The sequence below is a fragment of the Chrysochloris asiatica genome, unplaced genomic scaffold, assembly GCF_000296735.1.
Source record: "Chrysochloris asiatica unplaced genomic scaffold, ChrAsi1.0 scaffold00223, whole genome shotgun sequence".
Classification (NCBI taxonomy): domain Eukaryota; kingdom Metazoa; phylum Chordata; class Mammalia; order Afrosoricida; family Chrysochloridae; genus Chrysochloris; species Chrysochloris asiatica.
Genome location: NW_006408741.1, coordinates 2,240,507 through 2,265,754, shown reverse-complemented (window position 1 = coordinate 2,265,754; position 25,248 = coordinate 2,240,507). Strand labels below are relative to the sequence as shown.

Here is a 25,248-nt window from a genome sequence, read left to right as displayed (position 1 = left end):
GAGGGTCAGAGAAAAAGAGGAAGACCCCCAACGAGATGGATCAGCCAGGTGGCATCATTGATGGACTCAAGTGTGGCAGCGGTAGTGAGGTTGGCCCAAGATCGAACATTGTTTCGTTCTGCTGTGCATGGGGTCGCTATGAGTCGGTTCCGACTCGATGGCACCTGACAACAACAACAACGACATATGGCCTGTAAGGAGCTCTGGTAGTGTAGTGGTTACGAATCAGGCTGCAAACCACAAGGTCAGCAGTTCGAAACTACCAGCTGCTCCATGGGAGAAAGATGAGGCTTTCTGCTCCCGTAAAGATTTACAGCCTCGGCAACCCTGTTCAGGGTCGCTACGGGTCAGAACAGACTCAACGGCACTTAACAACAACATATGGCCTGTGGAGTCCTGGTGTTACGCTGTGGGTTGATGCACCAAACTGCAAAGCCATTTGAACTGCAAGGTCGGTGGTTCAAGCTCACCAGCTGCTCCTCGGAAACCTTACACAGGGTCGCTATGGGTCGGAACTGACTCGATGGCACTTACCAACAACTACAACATATAATCCGTGGATTTCTGGTGTGGTGCGGCAGGATCAGCACTGGACTGTGAACCATAAAGTCAGCAGTTCAAACCCACCAACTGCTCCTTGGAAACTCTATACAGGGTTGCTATGAGCCGGAACCAATTCGATGACACATAACAACAACATGGGTTGGATGTTCCCCAACCCTGTTCAAAACTCTCAAAAGTTCTTAAGTGTTAATGGCATCTTCTGGTTCGTTAATGAGCAGTTTACAGGTAATTATGAGATACATCCTAAAGATCTTTTAATGTAATTTGAATGATCAGAAAACCATATGCCATCATTCTTGATTGGCTAGGATTATCAGTGGGATCATTTACCCAGACGTACTTAGAAGAATGGCAATGGAATCGCAGTCTCTCGGTAGTGTAAGTGGTCAAATCCTTATTGTTGTTGTTGTTAAGTGTCATCTTGGTGGTCTGACTCATATCAATCCTGTATAGGGTTTCTGAGGAGCAGCTGGTGGATTTGAACCACTGACATTGTGGTTACCAGTCCAGTGCTTATCTTACAGTGCCACACCAGGACTCCAAATCTTCACAGAACCTGAATTCAAGTTGTTTATGCTAATTTTCCCCTTTGAGTTCCCACATAAGAATGCAACTTCCATGAGAATAGTATGTCCACTGTTCTATATCCAGAGCTTGCTGTTACTGTTTTTAAGTGCTGTAGAGTCAGTTCCAACTGACAGTAACCCTGTTTAGGGTTTCCAAGGAGCAGCTGGTTGAGTTGAACTGCCAACCTTGTGACCCAAACCAACCTTTTGGTCCAGTGCTTTATCCCACGGGCCCCACACCAGGACTCCAGAACTTTGTTGTTGTTGGTAAGCACTGTTGAGTCGGTTTTGACCTATAGCAACCCTACACAGGGTTTCTAAGGAACAGCTGGTGAACTTGAGCTACCAATCTTGTGGTTCAAACTGACTTTGCAATACAGCGCATTAACCCACAGCACCACACCAGACTCCAGGGCTTAGTAGATGACTAATATTTGCTGGATGACTGAGGAAATAAATTGTTGTTATTGTTAAGTGTTGTTGAGTCTCACCCTATGTAGAGTTTCTGAAAGTGACTGGTGGGTTTCAACTGCCAACCTTGCAGTCACCAGACCAAAACTTATCTTTCAGTGCCACACCAGGAATAATAGCAGGAATATATTCTGAAATCAACACTCCAATCTGCTGTCTTAGTTGCGCATATTCCATTCACAAAAACCTCCTCTTCACCACTCTCCTCCACCTTCAAACTTCTATAGGTTAATACACTTGAATTAAATCCAGCATTTCAAGATTTAATGAAACCCAGTGAGTAGTCCTGGTGTGGGGTTGTAAGATGAGCACTGACCTGCTAACCATAAGGTCAGCAATTCAAACCCACCAGCTGCTCCTCAGAAACCCTATATAAGGTCTCTATGAGTCAGAAACAACTTGACAGCATGTAACAACAACAATGAGGAATAAGGGGCTATAATAAATGGATCGGCTCTCAAAATCCACATCATTTAGTAGACCAGTGCATGGGATTGATTCCGTTTCTTTCATCCGTGTGACCTTAAAACGACCATTGATGATGGCATACATTTCTTTCCTTACCACCCCTTTTCCTGTTACTCTCATTCCTACTATTAGACCTATTTCTGAACAAGGACATTTGGAATGTACGCTCTAGCAATCGCTCAACTGGCTTTTCACATCCTGGTCTCAGACTCCTGGTGTGGTGCTTTAAGGTAAGCAATGAACTGTGAACCATACGGTCAGCAGTTCAGACCCAACAGCTACTCCTCGGAAGCCTTTTTTTTATAAGGTCGCTATGAGTTGGAACTGACTCGATGGCACTTAACAAAGATACAACAAAAAGACTTATTGTATTTTGTTTCTCTGTTCTCAAAACACCCTCACAACCAAAACCTCCCCCTCCATAAGCTTCCTGTTCTATCAACTCACAGGCTTCATTCAAACTGCGTAACTGTTATAAACCAACCACTCACATTCTTTTATATCTTTGTTCATCCATTAACTCCATCAACAGTCTAGTGAAATCCATCCTTCAATAGTCCTCTCAAACACCTCCTCCCCAGAGTCCTTTCAAGAATGAGGAGCATCATGTTTATCTCTGCATCCTACGTGGTCCCTAGCACAATGTCAAGAGTGGAACAGGCACACAAGTTTTACATTGTGTGGTTGTGATCTCCTCTCTACGCTGCATGTGTTCACAATGCAAAGTGCTAACAATCACTACACAAATCAGTCAAGAACACCATAAAGAGATGGCAAGATGCCTGACAGGCAATGAAAAGGTGATTTGAGAATGCATGCCAAGACCTCAGCAGTTAAACAACAAACACAGCTTATTCATTTAAAGTCTGCGCTAAGTTCTCTCCCTCTTGTGCAAGAAAATTAGTATCATTTTAAAATTCTGCTTCTAAAAAACTAAGCTTAATACAAAAAATATCATTTGAATAACAGAGCAAAGAAAAACTAACAATGATGGAAGCAAAAGATTCAAACTAAAGGAAGACTGACAACAGTGAAGATGTGGCTGAAAGGGATGCTGAATCCACCAGAGTCTGTCCCAAGTACGGTACTTAAATGCAGCTGAATTAAATTCAATATAAGGTGAAAAAGAAAACCTCCCTCTCACTAAGGGTGTGCATAATTTTTTGAAGGCAGCCCTAAAGTTGGTTTCCAGAAACAGGAAATACTGCTCAGTTTTATACTTCAAAAATCTACAGCACTCACTCATGTTTTATAAAGATGCTCAAGTGAAGGAGAGTGCCACCTCCCTGCTGCCCACCCACCCCATTTCCTTATAACAAGAGAATGTTTACCTGAGTGTCTGACATTATTCCAAGCCAATGTAAGGCAATGTGATGTGATGCTTACTGCCTACAAATACATGAGCAACTGAAAGATCAATTTCAAAGTAGGCTAAAAGTAAGCTAAGTGCAGTCAAGTACGTTCCAACTCATAGTGACCCTGTGTACGGTTTCTGAAGAGCAGCTGGTAAGCCTGAACCAAAGGCCTGTGTCCAATGCGTTAATCCGTACTGTCACACTAGGAATCTAAATCTAAGTAGATCATCTGAATGTAAGATAGCCTCCAACCCCCTCCATAAGAAGTAAACTGGTCATGTATTCAGAGACTTTTAATGTGGAAGACAAGCTACTAAGGTCTGGCAATTCTGTGGCCAAACATCTGGGAAGTAACTACAAAGAAGACAAAGAAGTTGAGCTATCTCATGTCTCAAAATGATGCTTTTCTAAGTTTGTTGCTGCTAAAAATTGGGAAATTTCATTGCTATGTACTGGAATAAAAGGCAAGATTCCAAATATACATAGGCCATATCATTCCTTCTACTCTTTTAAGTTGCATTTGGAATTTGGAGTAGCTGTGCCTGACGAAATTCATTGTCCCAAGTGGTGTTCTGCTAGAAACTTGGAAATGGTTGCCATGGACTAAGAGCCCAATGTCTTCTATAAAGAAAGCTATTTTATATTAATGTTAGATATGTTTTTGGATCCTGTTCAATTGCTCCCCAGATCTATGCTTACCAAGACCTTATCAAATTCATGTTCTAAAATTCCTCTTTCAAAAATGTATATCCAAACTACAAGAATAAACAAGTTGTTCACGGGGGAGCCATCAAGGCAAGCAATCAAGTCTCTTCAGGACAAACCCCCCATCAAAATTGAAACTCAAAGGGAACACATGAGCAAGCATGTAAGTGCTGGCAACCACACGGTTCTACTGGTGAGTAGAAAAGGGGGAAAGGCAGCAATGAAGATATGGGCTGAGTTTGACCACATCCCATAGACTCCCCTTGACCTAGAGATGAGCGAGAGAAAAGGAAGGGCTGGTTGGTCTGAGATGTGGTGAGACTTGGGGACTCTTGGACCCATGAACAAGAACATAGCCGTGGAGGGTTGGAGCTGAGAGTGAAGCATCTGGGTGATATTAAGTGAGGGGAGATGCACAAGAACGCCCAAACTTGCAGATAATACCCATTTGACCTAGCTTTGATGGCTTGATGATCAGAACTTGAAAAAAAAAAAAAAAAAAAAAAATTGAGACAGGAAACAAGTGTAAATTGTGCATTTTGAAGACCGTGACCTATACTTATGGATTTAGTAGGTCAAAATACCAACCGAGAGGGAAGGAGTCTTTGCATCAAGGATCAATCCTATCCCCTCTGAATACAGGGTTGATATGGACAGGCAACTTAGACATTGGCTACCAACTTAGACATGGGCTATTAAGGCACAAAGTTACTGGCTTACAAGTTTTCAATAGGGTGTTTAGTTTAGTTTAAGAGTGTGCGGGCGAAGGAAAAATCCCCACTGAATAGTTTTCATCTTGTCTAGATGGGTCTGGTGAAAAGAGATGGGGTAAGATTCTTATGATTCAATTGTGAGTAATTGATAGCATGACTAATTGCGACTGTCACAACTGTAAAGGTAGAAGTTTTGCAACAAAAAGGGTGCCGTAGTTAATCCAGGAACAGACGACCTTAGGGCCATCAAAGGAGAAGAGCAAGAGCGGAATGTGGGACCCTATCAAGAGAAGCAGTGACACCAGAGATGGAGGCAGAGATGAGGACATGGCAAGATAGAGCAGCGGAAGACTCTTGTTGTTGTTGTTGTCAGGTGCCATCGAGTCGGAACCGACTCTTAGCGACCCCATGCACAGCAGAACGAAACAATGTCTGATCCTGGGCCAACCTCACTACCGCTGCCACACTTGATGCCATCAATGATGCCTCCATCTCGTTGGGGGTCTTCCTCTTTTTTTCTGACCCTCCACCCTACCCAGCATGACATCCTTCTCCAACGATTGTTTCCTCCGGACAATAAGTCCAAAGTAGGAGAGACGAAGCTTAGCCATCCTGGCCTCCAAGGAGCACTCTGGCTGCACTTCTTCCAAAACAGATCTATTGGTTCTTTTGGCAGTCCATGGCACTTTCAATATTCTCCTCCAACACCACAACTCAAAGGCATCAATTCTTCTACGATCTTCCTTATTCACTGTCCAGCTTTCGCATCCATATGAGGCTACTGAAAACACAATGGCCTAGGTCAGGCGCACCTTAGTCCTCAAGCTGACATCTCTGCTCTTCAACACTTTAAAAAGTTCCTGTGCAGCAGATTTGCCCAGTGCAATACGTCGTCTGATCTCTTGACTGCTACTTCCACGAGTGTTGATAGTTGATCCAAGAAGAATGAAGTCCTTGACAACTTCAATCTTTTCTCCGTCAATAAGAATGTTGTTTATTGGTCCAGTGGTGAGGATTTTTGTTTTCTTGACATTGAGATGTAATCCATATCGAAGGCAGTGCTCTTTAATCTTCATAAGTAAATGTTTCAAGTCCTCTTCACTTTCAGCGATCAAGGTTGTATCATCTGCATATCACAGGTTGTTAATGAGTCTTCCTCCAATCCTGATGCCACGTTTTTCTTCATAGAACCCAGCTTCTCGTATTTCCATGACTCTAGACTCATGGAAAGAGAAAGGCTGAACGCTGACGGCCAAGAGGCAGGCTTGAAGAATGTGCCCTTTGGTTGTTTAACTTATTATAAATTCCTGAGTGCTTTTGTGCACATCACCCCCAAAACAACATTAACAACAGAGGGAATAGAAGCAAATACTACTGAATGATTACTACTGAATGATGATGCACAGAGGAGACTGTAATCATTACAATGAAACAATGAGTGTAAAACCAATGTGCTGCCATGTAAACTATTACTCAATTCAGTGAGTGTAAAACCAATGTTCTCCCATGTAAACTATCACTCAATTCACAATAAAAACTTAAAAACAAAAACAAAAAAATGTACAGCCAAACTTGCCTAACTCTATTATCCTAACTAACTATAAGCCCTAGATGGACAAAGACAATGACTAATATGTAGGCTGACTGGTTTGTTCAGAAAGCAGCTTATTCATAAATGTTCGTGACACCTCCACAAAATTAGTGGTCTCAGAAAGGATTCAGAGCTGCTGACAGAACAAGTAGTTAAAGTAACAATGCAGAGCAACTGGTTCATCCTTTTCTTCTACTCTCCACTGTGACTTGTCACATGCATCACAATGTAGTCTAGAAGATTTACTTTTATTACTGTTAATGGGAAAAAATAGAATACTAAAATTTATAATAAAAAATTACAAATCAGCTGCAAGGTGATGCAAGGAACTTACGAATCAGTCTGCTAACGGCAGCTCAAAACTACCAGCTGTTCCACGAGGCTGGTAGTTTTAGACGAGGCTTTCTGCTCCTGTAAAGATTTACAGCCGCGGAAACCCTGTCCAGGGTGGCTATGAGTCGGAATCGACTCCACGGCACATTACCACCACCACATCTCTTACACTGGAATGTTTCCGTTAGCGCTAGACAAAGCATTTGGCCCGGAAGTCAAAATGCGAGGGGGCAACAGACTGAGATTGGTGTGAGATTAAAATTTCCTGTCAAATACACCCACCAGCATTTGTGAAACTTGTCTTTTTCACCTTTTGTCTCTTTTCCTTATCACTCCTTTGAAAAGAAAACTAAGACCCCAGGGGGACTCAATTTCTTTGAGGCCACAAAGGTGGGCTTCAGTCTGAGGAACAGTATCCAGACCTTTTACTCTCAGGTCACTGTTCTTCCCCTCAAGCCTCCTCTTGCCCACGTAATTTCCTCTACCCCAATAATGAGTCTTCTACACAGAAGAGAGAAGAACATGCCCTATATTCTTTCTTTCTCTACTCAGGACACTGGGGCAAATGGCAGCCAAAGCAGTAGCTATTCAGGGCATCCCAGGGCATCTGCTATTTTCAGAGTAGACATCTGGCTAGTGCTCCTGGGATCAGGATTCCTGAACAGCTAATAAAATGGCCCAGAATGTCAAGAGTTTATACTAAAAAAAACAAGCTCCATACATGTTATTTAAATATGGTATGTTGGTAGACTTTTCAGTCCTTGGGCAATATGGTGAAATTCTAGTCATTGTGCTCCAGTCTCATACTTGTTGGTTGTTTACCACTTGAAACATAGCTACACTTTTTCCTGCACCTTCCTTATTTGCTCTTTTGTATGCTTACTTGACAGTCTGTCTAGTACCCATTGTTGGAATTAATTGCACCGAAGTCAGCCCTTCACAAGAGAAAAAAAATATTCCAAAAGGTGAGCACATTAAAGGTTTCAAGGTAACTTGAAAGGAGAGGTATATTAGCCACACATCACAGTCACAAACAGGACTTCCCAAGACAACCAGCTGTCTTCAGAAGCAGATTAACAAATGAGCCACTCTGCTTTTGAAAGTACAAGCTGTGTTGGAAGATGTGCTAGACAGAGTGGCTGGATGAAAACTGGGATATCTGTTATGCCTCTTTCCTTCTTTCTCTTGCCATTATTCAGATTCTCTCACAAGAAAAAAAATATCTTAAACAAACGTATTATCAGCAAGTATTAGATAATGCGTTTTTCAATCAGAGGAAAGAAATAGATGCAACAATGGACTCAAACATACCAGATCATGAAGATGGTACCAGGCAGGGCCATGTTTCATTCTATTAGACATGAGATCACCCTGAGTCGGAGACAACTTGATGGCAACAATAAGAAAATCAGAGCACAGACAACTAGAAGGAGTTCGTTGCTTCTTCTAAGAGAAGCTACAGAAAAGAAGAAAGAATGGGGAAGTGTTGTTCATTCTGTGTTGTTTAGAATGTGCACTAGCCCTATGCAGTTTAAGGAGAAGCTTCCCTTTACTGCAGCATCTCAGGAAGCCAGCTAAATGGTCCACACCACTGAAGGGATTCAAGGATCTAGAGGACAAAGAGCCTCTGCCAGACTTCTCTTCTATTCATTCAAGTTAAACTATATTTTCTGATTACCAATCCTTTACCAGGAGCTTTGTAGCTCTGTAGGGTAAGTCCTGAACTGAGAACGATAAGGTTGGCAGTTTGAGCCCACCAACTGCTCTGCAGAAGAAAGATGAGGTTTTCTGTTTATGCAAAGATGTACAGCCTTGGAAAACCTACATAGAGTTGCTATGAATCTGAACCGACTTGACAATACTTTTTTCTGCACCAAGCCCTGGGCTACAAGCTAAGGATATAAGAATTGTCCTCAAGATTTCCTAGTCTAGGGTGAAGGCATCCATCACAACACAACAGGGCAGGTCTGTGAAGTGAACTGGGTGGGCCCTGACCTTCAACAGTAAAGGGTTACCCCTCATTCTAAAGTACCTCAATGAAAGTCTCACGAAAATGAGGATGTGCCGGAAAAAGAAAAATAACAATGCTTCCGTTGTTGTTGTTAAGTGCCTCCAACTCATAGTGATCCTGTATAGCATTTCTGAGGAGCAGCTGGTGGGTCTGAACTGCCAACCTTGTAGTTCTGTGGTTCTCAGTCCAGTGCTGATCCTACATACAGCCTAGTGTTATTAACAATAATCACAGGTTTGGACCAAGCAAATGCCAATCAGAAGGGAAGGTGGCCTATTACTCAGGGTCAACACAGCAATTCTAGTGGGCATCTTTCCTGGGTAAGTATCAAAAGCATGGCTTGCAGCCAGAGTGAAAAATATTTTGAAGAATATTTTCTTTTCCACTAGGTGGTATAATTCAGAGGATGGTATCTAATGTCCCAGGCTGTCCAAAATCTTTACTTCCTGAAGTAAAATGCATCAGAAAATGTTTAATGATATGAACATATATGCTACTTGAACTGAGCTACAGTTAAGAGCCCTTTCCTTTTTACATTTTGCTCTTGCTGCTGATTCAGGAAAGAGAGTTCCTCTTACAACCGCTAAATTCACAGTAGAGATTTGTAGTAAATGTTTTCTAAACCTGCTTCAAATAGGCCCATTCCTCAGAATTTAAACTGAGTGCTGGCCATTAGGTCCTTTGCTGGCACAGTTAGGAATGTAACAACCTGACATTTCTACTCATTTATATTTGATTGCTGTTGTTGTTGTCAAGTGCCGTCGAGTCGGTTCCGACCCATAGTGACCCTGTACAGGGTTTCCGAGGCTGTAAATCTTTATGTGAGCAGAAAGCCTCATCTTTCTCCCACAGAGCGGCTGGTAGTTTAGAACTGCTGACCTTAAGGTTCGCAGCCCAATTCTTAACCACTATATGCTACCAGACCTCCTTCATTTATATATGATATTTTATAAAATCAGTATCATGAGTTTAAGCAAAACATAAACAAAATCACAAAAATCATTCAAGGCTCTTTAAAGAACTTTTCCTGAGCAGTTTTCACATCATTGGACTACCCACTATCATGCCTAATCTGCCTCCTTTTCCTAATCTTTCAAAATATGTGAGAAGTCACAAAGATGTGACCTCAGCTCCTAAAACTACTCTTCAGAAGCTACGTGCACATCCAGAGTCCTTGTCCTAAAACAGGGATAACAACGCTTCATCTAGTTGATGGTGGTAAGAGGAAATGGCAGCAAATGCCTAGCACAGAGCTGGCCACCCAGCACATGTTCACTAATGTTCCTCTCTTTCCTCAGTTGACTAGAAATGTCAGAAATGGGAAGAAAGAAGAGGTCAAGATTCTACCAATAATGTCATTGAGAGATCAAAGAAAAGGCACAAGGTCTGTTATACAAGGAAAAAGCTTCAATGTGGACACAATGAGAGCTGGTATATGAATGCATGACTCAGAATGAGGAAGTAATGCAAACATAGTTATGGAAAATGTGAATGGAGGCAACAAAACAGTATTGGGTGTCTTGCTCATTAATTTGATAACTAGATACAAATTTGGTATGAACCACACTGGCCTATGATCCTCTAGAATCTGGATCCCCATGAACTTCTGACCTTATCTCCTCCTACTCTCTTCCTCTTTTCCTCAATTCCATTTACACTGGTATCTCTGCACAACATCAGGCATGCCTCTACATCAGGGTGGTTTTACTAGGCCCGAGTGCTTTGCAACACTAGATCGCCCTCACCTTTTGTAGGTCTTTAGTTGAAACTGACCTTCCCTGACTACTCTAATTAAAAGTATGTCATATCCCTTCACTATGTGTTTCTCTCTTCGTTGCTGTTATGTTCTATTGAGTCAATTCCGACTCATAGTGACCCTGTATAGGGTTTCTGAGGAGCAGCTAGTGAGTTTGAACTGTAGACCGTGAGGTTCAAACCAACCGTGGGGTGGGGTCCAGTGTTTATCTTACAGCTCTACACCAGGATTCCATGTTGTCTCTCGTTAGCGCACAGCTACTGTATAAGCTCACTGCTTATTATCTGTTTTCCTCACTAGAATGTCAGCTCCATAAGGGAAGAGATTTTTGTTTTGTTCACTTCTGTGTCTCTAGAACGTAAAATATAATGCCTGGCATGGTGTCAGTGTGCTATAAATTATTTGTGGGATGAATTTCATCCAGACATCAAACTAAGAACTGAGTAAATAACTAGGTAAACAACATAAAGGAGTGCTATCTTAATGTTCAGATGACTTCAACAGCAATGGACAATGGGTAGTCTCACTGTCCACCAAGATCTAACACCAAATACAAGAAAGGCAGAGCTGCAGAGAAAGACTCTGGTCTTTCATGCTAATTGGTAAGGCCAACCTCAGAGACTTATTCTGTCTCTCCCTGTATGACCACCAAATATACTTGGTTTCCTAACACCAGTCCTAGTGTGGCGCTGTAGGACAAGTATTGGACTTCTAACCACATGGTTGGCAGTTCAAACCCACCAGCTGCTTCTCAGAAACCCTATACAGGGTTTAGTCCGGAAAGAACTTGATGGCACTTAACAAGAACATCCATCAGCACCTCAGCACTTTATACATGCGGAAAACACAACGGAGTTCACCCAATATAAATGGACTTTGGAAAAATGTCTTAGAGCAAATGCTGAAATATCAGTCGTAATGTCATTTAGCAGCATGCTGGATGTTAGGGGAAGAAGAATGACAAAACACTGCTAGGAAATATTAAAAAGCCAGAAGATCATCACTCTATTGAATGTAGCAATTAGAGGGTTGCTGAAGCCATTATTAGTTCTACCTGAAAGAGACTTTAGATTCAAGACAGACGTGTGCTAGAGCCAGGAGACAGAGTTTTATATGAGGTACATCCCTCTCATTGCAGGGTTCCCATTTTTAACTCCCATTTCCTTCCCCCAATCCTGAATCCTAGTTACCAAGCTAATACGTGCCACCTGTGAAAAAGGCGTCAGTGTCGCTATACATAAAATGTTACATGCATTCACATTAAAATTGACTCCAGCTCTGTTGCTAAGAAACTACAGAAGAAAAGGGGTTTCCAGCCTCTTCATTTATAAAATAACCACTTTGTCTATGGGAGAATAAATGCAATCTCTCAAGTCCTCTTGTTTCTTCTTCTCATTTTTTAAATGAACAGAGAAAGATGATCGAGAGTGGCTGAAAGTGTATGTATGCTATCTCCATTTTTTCATGTGCCCTTGAAAATGAGATGAAAACATGGTTTCAATAAGCAACTGCTCTAGTGTTTATTAATCTTCTAAGTTGAAGATTTCCCCTAGTGCTCCCCCCAAGCAAAAATGAAAAAATGTGCCATAAAAGTATTCTAATTTAAAAACATTATCCCAAGCAGAAAATAATACTTTAGGATATGCTTGTATTCAATATGGGGTTATATTTCAGGTCCTGCATTCTGCTTTCCACAGCCTGAGGCCAGTGCATGAACATGCACATAAACATGTATGTGCACACACACACACAGAGAGTCTGGAAGGATAGCACAAATATTTTATTGCTGTCTTAAAAGAAATTATCTAAAAATAGGGCTAGGGATAATGAACTATTAAAAAAAATTACTGATTAAAGAAATTATGGAAAAGGATGACTCTATGTAAAAGAAATAGGCACACTAACTTTTTTGATCACAGTCTAAGAGAAAGCAATAAAGCCATACACTTGAGAGGCAAGGTCATTAGTGAACTGGCAGATTTAACCCAGAGGCAACATCTACTGACATGAAAAACTGAAATAAATTTCTCAAATACCTTTCCCTTTCCAGTGCTTGTCCTATCGCATTTACTGAAGGATTTTAAAATGAACTTCTCTTTACAGCTTGTTAAACAGTAGAAGCTTTTTGCAAACTAATTGAAAAAAAATAACTGCCTTACACCAATTTTTCTGCAAATATATTGATTTTTAATTCACTCTTATTTCCAAAAGGACTTGACAATCAACTCTATTCTAGCTACAATATTGACTTCTTTAAACAAGGGTTGGGCTCAAAGGCTTGAAGGGAGTTACTCATAGAAAAAAGTAGCTGAAACATTAGTGTTTGAAACATGACACAAATTTCGCCTAAATCTACATTTTTCTTTTTTTTAATATCAATGACTGCTTTTTACCATGGAATGTAAAAATACTTAACACTGAATAAGACCAACATTTGTATAAGTAACATGTCAGCATTCATATTCCTCTTCCTCTTTTTACTCTCATCCTATTAAGCTGTTCATGGAAACAGTACCAATTTAGTTTAAATTTGGAAAGGGTTGTCAGTACAGAAAAAAAATTGAAATCAGTTTTAAATTTATTAAGTCTCCATTAAGGACTGGGTTATGAGTTGAGCTGCAAACCACAAGGTCAGCAGTGCAAATCTACCAGCCGCTCTGTGAGATAAAGCTGAAGCTTTATGCTCCCATAAAGATTTATAGCCTCAGAAACTCTATACAGGGTCACTATGAGTCAAAACTGATCGCACAGCACATAACCATCAGCTACCAAGTCTCCATTATATACTGTAATAAATACAAAATGCCTGTGTATTTCAGGTTAATGGCAAAAAAAAAATTAATTCCTTTAAATGAAATTTCTTTAGAAAATGAGTATTTCAATGTTATTACTCAATTTACATGTATGTAAATCTATATCTGGACTCCTGGTGTGGCACTGTGGGCTAATGTGTCAGACCAGAAAGTCGTTTGAACTACAAGGTCGTGGTTCAAGCTCACAAGCTGCTCATATACGGGGTTGTGATGGGTTGGCATCGAGTTAAAAGCACTTAATAACAAAACTATATCTATATTAAGATCTCAATTACATAAAACTATGCATGTACATGAATAAAGACCTGTAAAAAGCAAGAAATCAGTAAACTGTTACATTTGAGTGATGGTGTGCTTGTGGTGAGTTTTTAAATCCCCTCTGCTTTTATAATGATGTTCTAACAATAAGGAGTCCTGGTGTGGCACTGTAATTTAATGTACTGAACTGAAAGGTCGACAGTTCAAGCTCACCAGCCACTCCTCAGAAACCCTATACAAGGTGGCAATGAGTTGGAACCAACACAATGGCACTTAATAACAACAATAAGACAACATCACATATAAGTTTTTAAAGAATAAGAAAATAAATATACTCATATTAGATGACTTACAGGATCCTCTAACTTCCTCCTTCTTTGAATGTCTACACAATATGGCCAACACTGCTGGAAATTTTACCATTCCTAAAAACAATTAAACCTTCCCTTATATTACAGATAAGACAACCTGAAAACTAAAAACCAGGATAGTATTACGGGCATCTTAAAAACCCATGTGATGATAACTGTGGCCTGTGGATACCTTGCTTCCCCTTTGTCATTATTTCCCTCTCTGTTGTCACCTCCACAACATCCTGCTGCTATAGAACCTTAACTTAGATCTTGCTGTGAATTCCATTTTCTAAGGTTGTCACACAGACAGTAAATACAATTCATTGTATTTTTGCCCCACTAACTAGCTCTGTCTTCTGGCACGTCTAGATGCATGGTTTGAAAAGAGTGAACAAGGAAAACAATGTTTTTTAAAGCCAACGTTCCAAAAAGGGCATAAACAAAGGCATCTGAAGATGATGCTGGGGAAAGACACCATGTAAATAGCTGTGGGTATTTTATGGAAGCAATTTCTTCATTAGCAGCATGAGTCCACTGGATTACAAATATCCAGAGAATTAGTTGATCATGTCATGAAAAAGAAGGATTCTCATTCATATAAGGGGTTTCAAATTGTCCTTGAAAAAATGGAATTAAAAGATAATGGAATTTTTCCCACAAACTTTTCATGATAAACTACATTTTTAACTGAGGGAAGCCTTAGATGTTTTAAAATTTATGAACTTGTAAATCCATGTACATGGTCAATTAAGGTTTACCACCACCAAAGATGAACTCTCTTTGGATAAAAATTTTAAGAGGTTATTTGTATCTAGGTTGCTCAGAACAATGCATTATATCCAAATTGATCTATTTCAGGATAAAAGCTACAGTTACCAACGATGAAATGGAAACACTGGGAAGCAGCAAACCCTTCACCTAGTGCAACACCTGGATTCTTGCTGGCAGCTAATTCAACATGAAAACAATTTTTTAAATCTAATATGTCCAAGTGGGTGGGAAGCAACGGGTGAGATGCACAGCCCGGTGGAGCACCCAATCTTACAACCTTGCAAGTCAAGCCAAGCTCCCTGACTCCACAGGAAAATGCAGGCCTTGAATTCAAAAAGAATTCAATTAGTATCCCCAGTATTTCCATAATCAACAGCTGAATGCTAATTAAGAGCACAGCATCAAGCAGCAATGGAATCCCAGTGCAATATGCAACAACACAAACAGCAGCAAATGCTACCTTCGGTTTGCATGCATAAGTAAACAGAATTAATAACTATCCAAGCACAGAAGGGTGACTTAATCTGTTTCGATTATGTGCAATTCAGCCTGGGGCCTTTGTGTTATATTTAAATGTGTTCATCATGTTTAATTAAAAACCTAATAATCTAGGATTCCTTTTTTTTTTTTAAAGCTCTGATCTGTATTTCTTCTTCTTTCTCTTCCTAAATTTTACTGATTTGGATGACTTCCTGAAAAGGAACAATACTTTAGCATTATGTAAGGCACTATAAATGCCTGGTTGGTATCACTACTGACAACCATTTCTTTGGCTCCACCCTTACCCACACCATAGTATTTAACAAGCTTCTTGAATTTACCTGATATTTCTTAAAAGATGCTTCTATGATCTGATCCCATTTATTTAACCTGAAAGTCTTTCGCTGGGTTACCAACCCAGATGTTTCTCACAATCACTCTGTTCATAAGTCAGTTTTCTGTTCTAGAATTTGACAGAAATTGCCACAAATCTAGCTTCAGTTCAGTAAGATTTAAATCTTAGCCCCAAGGCAACTTTAATAAGAAACACTACACCTATGCACACACTATCTATCCGAAGTTGGGCAATATTATTACTACTATTAGGAGTCCTGGTGTGGTGCTGGACAAAGCACTGGACCACAAGGTCAGTTTGAACCACAAGATCAGTCCTTGGAAACCCTATATAGGGTTGCTATGAATCAAAACCGACTTGATGGCACTTAACAACAACATCACTAGCACTAGTAGTAATTTGAGTACGTTTAAAAGTTTTTCTCTTTAATACTAATTCATAAGTATTAATTATTCAGAGTTCCAAATGCTAGATACATTTTTAAAGTATAAATTTGAAGAGTTATCAATATTCTTCCAACCCCTAACAGAGAGAGGCACTGTTCTCACCCTTCAAATGTTGACAAAGAAGACTATAACTCAGAAGTAGAGACTATGAGAAACAATCTTCTGGTGATGATGCCACAAAAGCTAGCATAAAAAGGCAAATAAATGATGCAAACAGGCAATGAAGTTCAGCCTTGAAGAATGGTTAGGGGCTGGACTGGCAGAGAGAGAGACAGGTCTGTTCACAGGGCAGGGACCTGATAGAGTCAAGAAGTGCCTGTCTACCACACAGCTGGAAAGTCACCATCAAGGGCTCATTCCACAGGAATTCATGGCTGTAATGGAATTTAGGCACCTTGGATTTTAGACAGGAACAAGGTAGTTGGATCAAATGAATACACTGGAAGCAACAAAGCACAAAATTAACTAAAATGTATACGACTGGGAGAAGGAAAACAGGAAGGTAGGCTCATGCACTTACTTAAGCCGGGACACATCTGCTGTGCTTGTTCTTATGACTCCTGGGGTACGAAAATGTGGTTAAGTACCACAAAAGGAAACTGTGGACACACACACACACACATAGATGTTTCTGTGTGTTTTTACAGCCAAAGTCTTACTGCTACATACAACTATTCAAAGATTGTATTTGGATACATGCATTGGAAATTTCCGTCAGCTTATTAATCAATTATTCAACCACTCTCTTTCAGTCTCCTTTGAGGTTTTAGAAAACGAAGCTTAACTTTCTATAAACAAGGGAACAGTTTGATCCTGAGGCACTACCAGGGCTGGATGTCTGCCAAAACACTTCTCAAAACTGAAACTAAAACAAGAAGAAAACATGATAAAAAATGAGCCCTGACTGGCAAATATTTATGCAGCTAGGGATCATTATTCTGCTCAAAAACGCTGACCACTTTGGAGGCATATGTGGTTTTTCAAAATAGAGTGGAGCTCTTTTTTGATATGTAAGGCTCAGCTGCTAAAAATCCCTGGGCAGTAAGCAATGGGATACAGTCAACATCATATCTGATATAATCAAGTACTGCAGGAAAAAGGAACCGCCTTTCTTTTCAGCAGGCAGAGATGACTTGTTGCTGTGAATTTTCAAAATTCCAGAGGGAATGGCAGCAAGGGAGACAGGAAGAGTCATAGCTAGTGAAGAGCTGACAGACATGACTGAAAAGGGAAGGGGCAGCAAGGTAAGAGAGCTACGGTGGAAGGGGCAGGAAGGGATGCAGGAAAAGGAGATATGGCACTGTGATGGCTAGTTTTGTGTTTGGTAAGGCACTAGTCTAGATGCTGCAGGGATATTCTTATAAATGTGATTAACATCTACAGTTAGTTATGTTTACTTAAAGAAATGACTGTGAATAACGTGGAGGGGCCTCCTGCAAACACTGAGATTTTCTGTAGTGAAGGAATTATGCCTGAATACTCTAACACAGAAATCCTGCTGAGGTTCTAGCCTGCTGGCCTGGCTGAAGATTTCAGACTTGACAGGCCCCACAAAAGCATGAACCAATTCCTTAAAATAAATCTTTTTATGTTTATAGATATATGTATCATGTGAACTATCTATCATATCAAGGTCACATTTTCCAACTACTAATCTTTTACATTCTCTGTTTCCAACCTTTACATTCAAATCACCAGTAAATATCAATGCATCTTGGTTGCATGTTTGATCAATTTCAGATTGCAGAAGTTGGTAAAAATTATCTCCAATTTTTTTATCTTTGGCATTAGTGGTTGTTGCATAAATCTGAATAATAGTCACATTAGCTAGTATTCCTTTAGACATATGAGTAATATCCTATCACTGATAGCACTGTCCTTTAGATAGACTTTGAAATGTTCTTTTTGATGATACAAGCGATACCATTCCTCTTCAATTTGTCACTCTTTGAATAGTAGACCATACGATTGAGTAATTCAAATGGTCTGTTTCAGCTCAATAATGCCTAGGACATCAATCTTTATGTATTCCATTTCATTTTTGACAATTTCCAATTTTCCTAGATTCATACTTCATACATTCCATGTTAATGGATATTTGCAGCTATTTCTTCTCATTTTGAGTCATGCCCCATCAGCAATGGAAAGTCCAGAAAGCTTTATTTCTTTAATGTCATTAACATTACAGTTGATTCTACTTTAAGGAGGCAGATCTTCCCCAGCTGTATTTTGAGTGCCTTCCAATCTGAAGAGCTTTATCAGATAATGTTGTGCTGCTATTCTTAAGGGTTACAGCGGGCAGTTATTTTTTTAAAGAAATGGAAGGCCAGTCTGGAAGCTCCACTTGAACCTGTCCATCATGGGTGACCCTCCTACTGTTTGAAATACTGGTGGCATAACATCTAGCAAAACGCAAAGCCACCACAGTAAGACTAACAGGTGAGTGGTGGAAGTACTTATTGATGAAGGGTTTACTGATGAAGTTCAAAGACTTGAACTTGTTGAAGTTTGTAAACAGCCTTCAGCATGGATTACAAGCCTCAACAAGAAGGAAATAAACTATTCACAACCAGACGAATAAGCAACATCAAATAAGAAAAGACTAGAGTTGTCAAGGATTTCATTTTAATTGGATTTATAATGAATGCCCACAGAAGCAGCAGACAAGAAATCAAATGTCAAACTGCATTTGGAAAATCTGCTGCAAAGATGTCATTTTGAAGACTAAGGTGAAACCTGACCCAAGCCAGAGTATTTTCCATCGCCTTATAGGCACGCAAAAGCAAGACAGTAAATAAGGGAAACTGAAGAACTGATGCAGCTGAATTGTGGTGTTAGTGAAAAATACTGAGTATACTATGGACATTATTGATGGACTCAAGTGGGGCAGCGGTAGTGAGGTTGGCCCAGGATCGGACATTGTTTTGTTCTGCTGTGCATGGGGTCGCTATGAGTCGGTTCCGACTCGATGGCACCTGACAACAACAACAAATACTATGGACTGCCAGAAGAACAAAGAAATCTGTCTCAGAAGTAAAGCCAGAATGCTCCCGGGGTGCATGGATGGGGAAGACTTTGTCTCTTGTACTTCTAACATATTATCAGAAGGGAACCAGTCCCCAGAGTAGGATATTATGCTTGGGAAAGTGGAGGGTTAGTTGGGGGGGGGGAAGCAAGCCCCTCAACGAGATGGACTGCTACAGTGACTGTCACAGGTGCTCAAGCAGAGCAATGCCTGGGAGGAGGCTGCAGGAGCAAGGCTCTGTTGTGCTGCACCCCGGTCCACTAAGAATCAAAACTCAATGGCACCTAACAATAACAGAAGGATCTGTACAAGGGCAAGTTAAAAAGTACTGCTACTATGGTTCCAATTCATTCATGCAGGGGTTTCTTCTACAAAGCACATTTTTAAACATAGGGTTCCATACATGCAGGGGTTTCTTCTAGAAAGCACAATGTGAATACTAGATGGCTGCATCCCCGTTTTCTCAGTAATACACTTGTCTTTGTCTCATTAGCGTGCCTTCCAAAACAGGTCTAAACAAAATAGTTGTTCCTGTGGGAATCTACTTGGCCAGGTAATTCCAAGCCAGAAAGGTCATCTAGAAGGTCTATGGTGAATGTGTTTTTGGGATTCCAAAGGGGTAATCTTAATAGATTTTCTCAAAGGACAAAGGACAATCATGAGGGCTTTTTATGAAAAAGTTTTAAGAAAGCTGAAAACTGCATTGGGAAGAAAACGGCCTAAGCTGAGGTATTTTTTTCCCTTCATGACAATGCACTTGGTCAGAAGACAAAACCTTGGAAAGGGTAGTTAAAGTATCACATTTTACACATTGATTACATCCTTATCATTTTTGTAGAATTTTAAAATGTAACTATGCAATCTCTTATCTCCTCACATAAGTAAGTTTAAAGTAAGAAACAACATCAATATGACTGTACAAAACAACTGAGTTTAATATTTTACGTTGGCTATTGTCTGAATAAAAAAAATGTTTAATGCTATCTTAATCTCTTTACTAATCACATAAGAATTGTAATTTTTTATTTAAAAAGTGGATCAGCACTGGACTACATACCACAGCACTGTAGGATCAGTACTGGACTACGAACCACAGGGTCAGCAGTTCCAACCCACCAGTTATTCCCTGGAAACCCCTATACAGGGTCGCTGTGAATTGTTAGTGCCATTGAGTCAGTTCTGCCTCAGAGCAACCCTATATAGTTGGGTTTCTGAGGAGTGGCTGGTGGGTCTAGACTGCCAATGTTGTGGTAAACAGTTCAGTCCTTATCCTACAGCACCACACTAGGACTCCAACTTCATTGTAAGTCTGACAAAGTCTTAAGGGACTTTTCAACTGGCAGGCTATGAATAAACCTTCAAATCCCATTTCAAACCATCTCTGCTGTCCCCTAGCTTTCCCCCATTCCTCTCATCCAGCCACCACCACCCCTCATCATTCATAGTCATCCCATAGGCAAATTCTCTTGATTTGGCCTTCAGATTATATCCAGGTTCTCACCACTTCTCACCACCATCACCATTACCTTCCAACTCTAGCCTGGACTATTCCAACAGCTCCCGCAGTCCACGCTCACCTCAGCAGCCAGAGTGTTCCCCACCATTAAGTCACATCCTCTCTTCACAATCTGTTCATGTCAAGCAAATGGCACAGCCCTGACTAGGGCTCTCTGGGATGTCCCCACCCCACCCATTAGCCACATGTCCTACTCCTCCTCCATCCCATTCCTGCCCATTTCTCAACTATGGCAACAGGCTTGCATGCTAGGGCCTAGAATTTCCTTCTTCCTGTTATCTAAAACCACACTTCACTAAGGTGTTGACTCAAATGTTAGTTACTAGGCCTTCCCTGGCCCCCTAAAAGGAAACAATGGCCCATTCACTTTATTCCCCAACCTCATTACCCTACCCTTTTTTCCTTACCACCACCACTTAGGGAGGTCTCCCCTCTTAATGCACAAGACTCATGAGAGGAAAACTGTGTTGCTCTTGATATGGCAACCAGCATAGCACCTGACACATGGTAGGCACTCAACTGTTATTGTTGCTATGTGCAGTGGAGTCGGTTCCAACCCATAGCGACCCTGCCCAATTTGTAACCACGACACTGTGTTGTTAAGTGTCGTAGAGGTGATCCCGACCCATAGCGACCCTGTGTAGGGTTTCCGAGGAGCAGCTGGTGAGCTTGAATTGCCAACCTTGCAGTTCAAACAGATTTACGGTCTGGTGCATTAACCCACAGTGCTACACCAGGGCTCCTAGGCACTCAATAGACATTGGTAAATGAACAAAAGAGAGTGAAGAACCTGCAATCAATATGAATCAATGCCAGGCTTCATCTTAATGTCATTCAACCTGAAGGGCAAATGCCAAGTGGAAAGACCCCTACTGAAGGCTATATTTGCAAAAGTACAAGGAATCTCTAAGCCTTTTACAGCAATACCTTTTAAGAGTCACAAGATGGACATATCGTTTTATGAAGAATATCTGTTATATGGGAATCTGTGAGTTTGCAAATATATATTTGTGGGCAAATTTCTTTCTCCCTTCCCACCGCCTTTAATATGCCATAGCAATAGAATGGATATTCTAAATTCACTATATTTATTTAATCAAGCTCTGCTTCCTGCTTTTGATTAATAATATCCTTCAGGAGGTGAGGAGCCTTGTCAGCCCTCAAAATAAAAAGAGGCTACTTTATCTAATCTCAGCAAGTATCAATTGGTTTTAACATGCTTGTGTCTCCAAACAGTTAAGTATCAAAAGCCAACTAGTACCACAAAACCAACCAACCAACCAACCAACCAACCAACCAGTCAAACGTAACTTTTAAGAGCAACCATTAATTTCTCTTGCCTTTTGAAAAAATGTGGGAGGCACTTAACCATCGGCTATGGAACCTAAGTCTAATAAAATCAATTCTGTACAGTTTATAAGGCTTAGAGGCTCTTTCCTTGACTGATGGGTAAGGTCGATGGTCCGCCATAGAAATGGCTGGCTCTTCCGAATGAACTCTATTCCCAAGTAGCAGAGAGTTACACACTGGGAAGCAAAGCCTTCAATGACCCAGACAACAAGGCCAATGCTGCCAGCACTCACCACTTCATCCTCAGTCCAGCACTTTTCAATCAGCTTGGGCACAGGCTTCTTTACCAGGCGCTGCAGGGCTTTGCCAGCATCGTAACCACTTTCATGTAGCTAAAATAAACACAAACTTGGTTAACTGAACCAAAAAAAACACAAAACTGGAAGCAAATCAATACAAAGAAAGCCTAGCATTTACTTTCTCAATAGAAGACTCAAGAAAGGAACAGACAGACTCATGAACATTTGAATCAGCATGATAATTTGCTTTCTCTCCAACCATTCCTCAGTTCCAGCTGTTCTGGGAGGTTAGGTAGGAATATTTGGGCAATAAAAGGAATAGGATCAACAACAACAACAATAAAGAACAGCTGTAGAGCATTGGTTGTGGCACTGTACTAAAAGCACATTCCCATGCACTCATTATCTTAATCCAATGAGGAAGGTAGTTGCTCATCAATCCTATGGAATAGGAGCAATCATCACCCCATTTTACAGATGAAGAAACTGAGGCATTGAAAGATGAAGTAAAGGTGCTCACCATACTGGTTACTAGATAGTAGAAGCAGGACTCAAACTTAGCCAGATTGAATCCCACCCTTGTTCTATTCTCCCCAGAGCACCTAAAGACATATTATTGTTGTTAAGCACCATTGAGACAGCTCTGATTCATAGCGACACTCCATAGGGTTTCTGAGCAGCAGCTGGTGGGTCTGAACTGCCAACCTTGTGGTTTGCAGTCTAGCGCTGATCCTACAGCACCACACCAGAAATCTAAAGACCTAGTAGGGTTATGTATTTTCTCTTGAGCATTTTTAAAGTTTTTCAAGTGCAGTAATTTCACTGGAGAAAACTGCAAGTGCCTAAAATACAGGAGCTTTTCAAAGAAAATATAATTCTGCAATAGCATACTAATTTTTCAGTACATAAGAATGGAGATGTTGGGTTGACTACACATTCCTTTTAGGACAAGATTTGTCTCTCACCAAATCTAACACACCTTACTCACTCCACCTCTTTTTCTACCCTAGTATCACTGATCTTGTAAAGCTACACCAGCTGTGGCTTCTGAACCCCATCCACTCACTCCTTGCTCCTGAGCCCCAACTTGCAGATTTGGAAGACAAACAGAAGGCAGAAAGACTCTGACACAAAACTACTTCTCTCTTGGCTAAGCCTTCTATCTCCAGTGCCTACTACAGACTCTACGGTGATAAGAAACATTTGCTAACTGAGTAAAAAATAAATAAACCTTCAGCTATTAGGTTTATTTATTTAGTCCCTATATAGACTCAAACCAAGTCTAAATCTCAGTTTCCAAGGGTAAGTCAAAAAGTACTGTTACAAAATCACTGAAACCTTTATTTTAAAAAAATACCAAAATGTGAAGCTACTGTTTCTCAACCTATTCTCATCTAAGGTCAATACACTTCTAAAGACTGTTTACATTTCTCCAATCCTGCCCCAAGGAATTCTGTATTCTTTGATTTACAACATGTCAAAACAGCAGTTTTGGCATCCTTGAGAGACACAAATCACATTCCTTGAACTTGTTTGAGATTTGGGGACAAACAGAAACTCTGAAGGAGTAACATCAGGGCTATAGGGTGGATGGTGTAAGTTTCTCAATGTTGTTCTTGCTACTTGACAGCCTTTGCTACCCTTGAAGAATGAGCAGGTGCATTGCTGTAATAGGAAAAAAAAAAAAAACTCTTGTCACAACTTTCCTGGCCTTTTCCAGACTAACACAGTTTCTCATTTTCTTAAAACTTCTTCATAAGCCCCTCTGCCTGTCCTATATCCTTTGACAAAATCAATCAAGACTACCCCTTTGGAGAGATGGGGATAAGACTCTTGTGGTTCAATATTGAGTAACTGTTATCATGACTAATTGCAACTGTTACAATTGTGAGGTACACAGACATTTTGTAGCAAAAAGAGGGCAGTCCAGAAGTGGAGAACCCTGGGACCATAAAGGGAGAAGAGTGGGTGTGGAATGTGGGACCCTATTCAGAGAAGCAGTGACACTAAAGATGATGATGTGGAGATATGGAACGGCTGGAGACTCATGGAGGGAGAGGGCCTATGTGCTGGGAGCCGGGGGGGCAGGCTTGCAAGGGTATGCCCTTTGGGTGTTTGAATGATTGCATATTCCTGTGTGTTCTGGTGTACATCCCACGCAAAAAAAACAAAACAAAAACAAAAAAAACCCACAACAAACAAAATGGGTGGGAATAGAAGCAAATACTGGTGAATGATGATGCATGGAGGGGATTGTAATCATTACAATGAAACAAAATACAATTGTATGAGTGTAAAGCCGATGTTCTCCCATGTACACTATGACACAATTCTTTAAAAAAGAGACTACCCCTTTGCAATCTCCAGAAACAGTTGCCATAACCTTCTGAGCAGACCTCTTTGTGTTGAAATAAACTGGTACAGCAGATCCCGCTGGAAGTCACTGCTTTGACTTGACCTTTTTTTTTTTAAAGTACCCTAATAAAATTAAGTGTATTAGTGAAAGAAAATGTCTGCAATCATCTAGTGATTGCATAGACATGTTTAAACATGCTTTGTTTGGAAGAAACCTGTGCATATATGAACTGGGAACCCTAGTAACAATGCTTTTTGATTTATACTTTTATTTGAATTCCTTCAGTCCTATGTTGACTAACTGACAATCATCTTCTAGGTAATGGTCTATGCCTTGGGAAGGTTGTCATAATTAATGCTGTGGAGTTGGTTCTGACTCATACTGACCCTGTATATGTTCTTAGGGCTGTAAATCTTTACAAGAGCAGACAGCCTTGTTGTTCTCCCTTGGAACGGCTGATGGACTTGAACCACCAACCTTGGGGTTAGTAGTCCAGTGTTTATCCTAGAGTACCTCCAGTGTTCTCTATTCTGCTAATATTGTTGCTGCTAAATCAGTAGTGACTTATAGCGACCTTTTATAGGATTTCCAAGAGCAGCTGGTGGGTTGGAACTGTCAACCTTATGGTTACCAGTCCAGTGCCTATGTAGTTGTTGTTGTTTTTGTCAGGTGCCATCGAGTCGGAACCGACTCTTAGCGACCCCATGCACAGCAGCACGAAACAATGTCCGATCCTGGGCCAACCTCACTACC

At 40.6% G+C, this 25,248-nt stretch overlaps 1 protein-coding gene across 1 annotated transcript in view; it reads right to left on the bottom strand.

The window, feature by feature from the left end:
- RERE (arginine-glutamic acid dipeptide (RE) repeats) overlaps positions 1 to 25,248 on the bottom strand; it is a 687,265-nt gene that overhangs the window by 128,796 nt on the left and 533,221 nt on the right. The window contains exon 11 of the mRNA XM_006873098.1: positions 22,134 to 22,232. Coding sequence (XP_006873160.1) covers positions 22,134 to 22,232 — 99 coding nt within the window. The remainder of the gene's footprint in view (positions 1 to 22,133; positions 22,233 to 25,248) is intronic.